General features: G+C 37.3%; 1 protein-coding gene across 1 annotated transcript in view; it reads right to left on the reverse strand.

Annotated features, from left to right (window-relative positions):
• Positions 1-5,748, reverse strand: part of NOX3 (NADPH oxidase 3) — a 58,433-nt gene extending 52,685 nt beyond the window's left edge. The window contains exons 1-4 of the mRNA XM_090031474.1: positions 5,707-5,748; positions 4,986-5,081; positions 4,682-4,792; positions 1,984-2,068 (exon numbers count right to left, since the gene is read on the reverse strand). Coding sequence (XP_089887600.1) covers positions 1,984-2,068; positions 4,682-4,792; positions 4,986-5,081; positions 5,707-5,748 — 334 coding nt within the window. The remainder of the gene's footprint in view (positions 1-1,983; positions 2,069-4,681; positions 4,793-4,985; positions 5,082-5,706) is intronic.
• Between the last annotated feature and the right edge of the window lie 252 nt (positions 5,749-6,000).

The following is a 6,000-nucleotide window of genomic DNA, read 5'->3' on the forward strand; positions in this document are numbered from 1 at the left end:
GTAGAAGAAAAAGCTAGCTTTTCAAGTATTCTTTATATGTTAGAAATAATAATAATATCAACACCACCACCAATAATAATAATAAACCCATTTTAGGTTAGCTGTAAGTGCTCAAAAACTAATCACTAATAGACTAATCTAATAATGTCTTTTACATTACAAAGAATGCTTTAGAAAGCATTTTATAAACATATACATTTATTTTCTTTCAAAGATGAAAATGACCTAGTATGAAATATTGCTTTCTATGAAACATTATTTACTCATCTATTATTAAGCTCTTTATATTCAAGGTACTGCCTTTTGACTGAAAAGTCCCATTTGAGTTAGAAAGTCTAGAATGATTTTCATTGATCATATTGAGAGTCTGTGAAACTATGATTTTATTCTAGTAGAGTTGAAGGTCTATAAGGAAGATTTATTAGTGGGTGAGTAAGTCCCAGGCAGCTCTTATCATAGACAAGCATGCAGAAAGGCAGGAAGCCAAACTAAGCAGAATTCCCTTTACTGAATTTTCAATGATGCCCTTGATTATAGATAACATTGTTTACTCTCGCTTTCCTCCAACTTGCCTACTTCCACCAGTCTCTAATTATATCACATTATGACCTGGCCAATTAAAGCCTGCAGCTGAATTTGTATAATAAGTGATGAAAAATTAAAGACACAGATGTACTTTTTTCAAGGCATATGCACCTCTATAATGATAGTCTACTGTTTGAGAAGCAAGATAAGAATGTTAATGTTGCTCTAATTATTTTTAGCATGCTGGTAAATGAATATGCTAAAAATACCACATGGAAAGCCAAGACACATATTCCTGGCTTTTTATTATTAAAGAGATCTACAGATTAATTTGTGAAAATTATAAGCACTGTGATCTCCTCTATAAATTGGTTTGCTGTTCTACTATCAGATTTAAATCCATTGATCATGAAGGAGAGATAATTCACTTAACTACTAACTTGTAACAGTCTTTAACAGTCTTGTTCAGTAGCTGATGCTTTAGCCAGCTACTGCATATAACACCTTTTGTCATGAACAAAAAATCAAGATTTCTCTCTGCACATCTTGACATTGCTAAATATTATAAAAGAAACATTTTACTTCTGGTTACCTGCTTTCATACAAACATGATAATATGATTTTCCACACCATATGCAGATTGAATTTTTAGCTTCTGAAGTTTCTGCAGAATTTTTTTCTTTTTAAACAGTTGATTTTTCTGGTCTCTTTTTTTAATGTAAAGGAAACAAACTATTTGCCTATGAATTGATAAAGTATTTCTCAAACAAAATGTCTCTCTCACTTGCTTTTGAGGGCTTATTCTTCTGATGTCCTTTTCATTTCTTTCTCAATTATATCATCTGCTGGTCTATTCTCTCTTCCAAAAACTCCAAAACATGCCACAAAGAAATTCACCTGTTTTCTCTCTAGAGAATGGTGCTTTCTGTCACTTGACATCAGCTGCTGTGTATGTTTCTGTAATTATTAAAGTCTTAAAGTAGTTATTTTCTGCTACACTTTCACAACTGTTCATTTAAATACACCAGCAAACATTTTTACAAAAGTGTAAAATATAAAACAAAAGGTTTGACTGTACAATTTTGATTCTTTCTTGGAGCATAACAAATTATACACCAAATAGCAGTTAGGTACTTTATATTCCTGGGTTTGCTTGTTAATTAAAGAAACAATGTTGCATTTTCTAGAAATCTGGTTTGTGCTTAAAGTGAACTCTGATATATGAATGGACATGACAGATAAGCAAGTGATTGTAACAGATGACAAGATATATGTTCTACCTCCTTTCCCTTCTCTTTGTAACCATTTTAAGAACAAAGTGACTATTTTAAGTTTCAGCCACCAAATGATCATGCTTGAGCAGAAGTGTATCTAAAGTTATAGGGATTTTAACATAAAGTAGAACCACTATATAATTCACAACAATTAAAGACAATGCCAAAGAAATGGAAAGCTTACTTGCATTTACAGCTATTCCATAGGCAACCACCTTGTGAAATGTGAGGCTTTTGTCAAGTTGTCTCCTTAATGCCCGTCTTCCACACTTGGCAAAAAAACAAAAAAAACACCCCCCCCCAAATATTTTAAGAGTTAGCTTCATTTATAATTGCAAACTTATAGTTTAGTAGGTGGATCAGTCAGGTTCAATACTTTTCTTTAATCAAAACAGAATGAAGGAATTGATTGGAAATATTGTGTTTAGGCATCAGGAGCATAGGGTGCTGACAGAACTGACAATTTTTGCCCAATCTGGCCACAGAAAGCAGTCTATAGCATGACCAAACAAGTGCATAGATGCAGACCACTTAAAAAATAGCTGTTCAGGTGAAAATATGAACCCTTGTCATGTGAGGGTTCAGAGGAAGATGTTTCAAAACATAGTATCTTCTGTAATTTGTGCATGCACTTGCCTCCCAGCTTCCAACCTGTTTTCAGAATGGGATAGGGGAAAGGGAGTAGAGAGAATTTGGTTTGGGGTATTTTTCAACCCCCACTGGAGGGTGGGGTGGGTGTTTCGGAGCCCCGCTGAGGCGGGGGAGGGGGGTCCAGTTAACACACCACACCATCCAGTTCTGACTGGGGAACCCTTAGAACAAGCTCCCTCTGCTCCCGTTCCCCTTCCCATTCTGAAAACAGTGCAAGCTGTCAGAGCAGGGGTCATTGCTAGGGGAAACTGGCTGCAGTCTTGTAGTCAGCAGCTAGATTCCCCTTCCCACTGGAACCAACGGTGTATTCTGTTTGGTCTGGGGGATTGTTGCAACTCAGAACGCTTTCTGCAAAATGTTCTTAGTTACAGCAGGCCACTGTGCTTCTGTCTGTGCTCATAGTGATGAGAGGTTATTCAGGGTTTCTCACAGGGTTTCAGTATTCTTGGGCAAGTTGTTGATTCAGACTGTGATCTTGACTTTTAAGTCATTCCACAAGGCACAGCAAAAAGCTATAGTGTTGCCAACTCATGATTTTATTGCAAAACTAGTGATGTTTGTTTGTTTGCCTTCTCCTTTAAGTCTGCCTGGCAGTATCTACATGAGATGTGGACTGCGCAGTAGCTCGAGACTACTGACGAGTAGTGGTGTATGGCAGAATCCTTGACGTGATGCTACTGCAAAGTAGTCTCAAGACTACTGTGCAGTAGTGTCCCAAAAAAAGCTGTTTGTTGGTGCTACTGCACAGCAATTTGGGTTAGTGTGCTGTCATTTAGTACTAAATAACTCTGCAGTAATGACTGAGCAGTTAGAGTCTTGTGTAGACGCAGCCCCTGATTTGTGTAAGTATTTCTTGAAACATAATCCTTATGTACCAGAAGGGCTAAACAAGACAAAGAAGAACCACTAAGCACTTATTTTATAAACTCATGACTTTTATACTAATTTAATTTGTGGGATGAGAATGATTCAATTGTATTTAGGCAAGGATTTTTTTGTATGTGATAACTTTTACTGGACTATCTGTGTAGTTGCCAGGTGCCGCTCACAGGGGATGGGGACGGGGATGGGGCGGGGCTTGGTACTTGTCTGGTGTGGCCTCATCCCCTGTGAGCAGCACTGGCAGTCCGGAGGCTGTGCCAGCTGGGTACCAAGCCCAGCCCCACCCCACCCCTGTCCCCATCCCCTGAGAGCAGCACTGGGCTCAGGGAGTTGGTGCCACTCGCAGGGGACAGGGCCAGGCCCAGGCTTGGCTGGTGCAACCCCATCACCTGCAAGCCACACTGGCAGTGCTGCTTGGAGGGGATGGGGCCGCTCCAGCTGAGCACCAAGCCTGGCCCTGACTTATACGCTGTGCCTATGAAAATCCTTACCTTTCAGATTGGAAAGCTGGGGCTTGAACTATACACCATGCCAACATATACACCATGAAATATGGTACAAGTACTATCCTGCTACAAAGTGAATTAGTTTACTGCAGCCTAATAGGGGTACATGTATAGATGCTGAGACATTTACTGTGCACCTAATTAGTCAACTGTGTAGTAAACGTCTTGTGCAGATGTGCCCAGTAGGTCCAATAAAAGGTATCACACATAAAAATACTTGGTCCAGGAAGCAAGTGTGGGACATCACAGCTACAAGCTCATCCCAACACTCTTTCAATTTGTATTTGTTTTTTTTCAAACATTAATGTCAAGTCCAAGTTTTATATTCTATTGCAAGGGGAAGTTATGGCATAAGCTGTAGGCACATTATTCTGCTCTCAGTGGAAGTCAGGCTTAAAATATAAGGGTAGGGAAGAACATGAGTGGAGATTGTATAGATGCTAGGAAAAAAGGATTTAAACATTATCCTTATTATATTCATGAAGTTCTTCCAAATGCACTTCCCCCCGTTGGCTTTCATTTTGCTTCTGGACAGTAGTAAGTGAATGGACACACGAACACACATCAGGGATCTCTATTAATATGAGTTTCATTTTCTTCTTGAGTGTATATTCAAACCACTTCACAATACCAAATTATGCATAACCCAACCCAAAAATAGTATTTCTTTTGTGAGTTTTACTACAAATATTTTTTTCCTTGTAATCATGGGACATATGTTAATTCAAAGTTATAACTAGAAAATAGTATACAGAATTCCCTACTGACAATTACATTTCTTTGAAGTTTCTGGTATAGACATCATTGATGAACTACAGAAATAAAAACAGAAATTGTACTTACAATGCTGGTTCCCCTTATGAACGAAATAAGGTTTCTACTGACTGGTAACAGGATTAACATGCAATTAAAATTCAGGCACGTTGCAGAAGCTCTTGCACAAGCCAATGCTGACTGTACACATAACAATATAAAAATATTATAAATGTAGAAGGGGGAAGAAGAAATAGAAAGGAAACTTATTAAACATAATTTTTTCAAATGAAAACATAACTGTTACAATACCAGAAAAATTAATGCAGTGTAGGCTGCTGATAAAATATGCATGGTATTAATATGGGAAGGTATTTATCAAACTCATACTTACCCCCAGCATAACCCGTGTATAAGTGTAAGCATCCTCTTCTTCATACCAGTAGAATGTGTCAGTAAACAAATACAAATTCAATCCTAGCCACACCAGCTATAATGAAGACAAGTCTCCTATTAATGCCACCGATGACAGTTTACTACATGTTAAATCAGTTGTGGTTTTTCTTTAAAATGACTGCAAAATACTTCACTATCAGCATGAAACACAGGGCTAGATTACAGGTGTTAGAAGTGGAAAATGACTATGAGAATGAGCAAATGCAGTACTACAATTGCTTGACAGGAGACATATCCAGCACTTACTATGTGCTAGAAACTTGACCATAAGTAAAAGACTTATCATGGGACTGCTTGTGTTCACAAAAGACAAAAAAAATAAAAAGTGAAGACTTTCAAAAGTACAGAGGTGGATGCATTGCCTGTCCCAATCCACTGAAAAAACCGCAGAAAATAATTCATAGGTTTCAAATACGATTATAAACCACTGCTTCTGTTATCTGAGATTTAAAATACAACTTAAAAATAATTCAAAAGAAGATAATATGACTTTAAATTGTTTTAAGTCTAGTTATAAAAAGGCTGTTGAATATTTTATAACAAGTTTTACATTTAACTTGGGAGTATTACTGTAAGCAAGCCATAAAAAGTCTTTTAAATAAGCTTAAAATATTTATGCATATATTCAATTAGGGGGTTTTAATATTAAAGATACTCACTAATAAGAGAACTGACAAACTTTCATTCATCCAGCATCCCATCTTGATTACCACTCAATGCTTTCTTGCCTTCCAAGTGGTTCTTGCCTGACAAGATATCTTGAATTCTTCAGACTTTTCTGCTAACTCCTTTTGTCTTTAGATCTTAATAAGCACCTACTGGGAGCTGGAGATCTCTCTAGGAATTTTCTAATTAAGGGCTTCCTGCCAAGAGCAGATCACCAACCTGACATGCCTTATGACCTGTATAAATAAAAAGCTGATCATTGTCCAGTGGTTCCTCACTATAAAGTT

This window comes from Crocodylus siamensis, chromosome 1 (assembly GCF_052110815.1).
Source record: "Crocodylus siamensis isolate JL-2025a chromosome 1, ASM5211081v1, whole genome shotgun sequence".
Lineage (NCBI taxonomy): Eukaryota > Metazoa > Chordata > Crocodylia > Crocodylidae > Crocodylus > Crocodylus siamensis.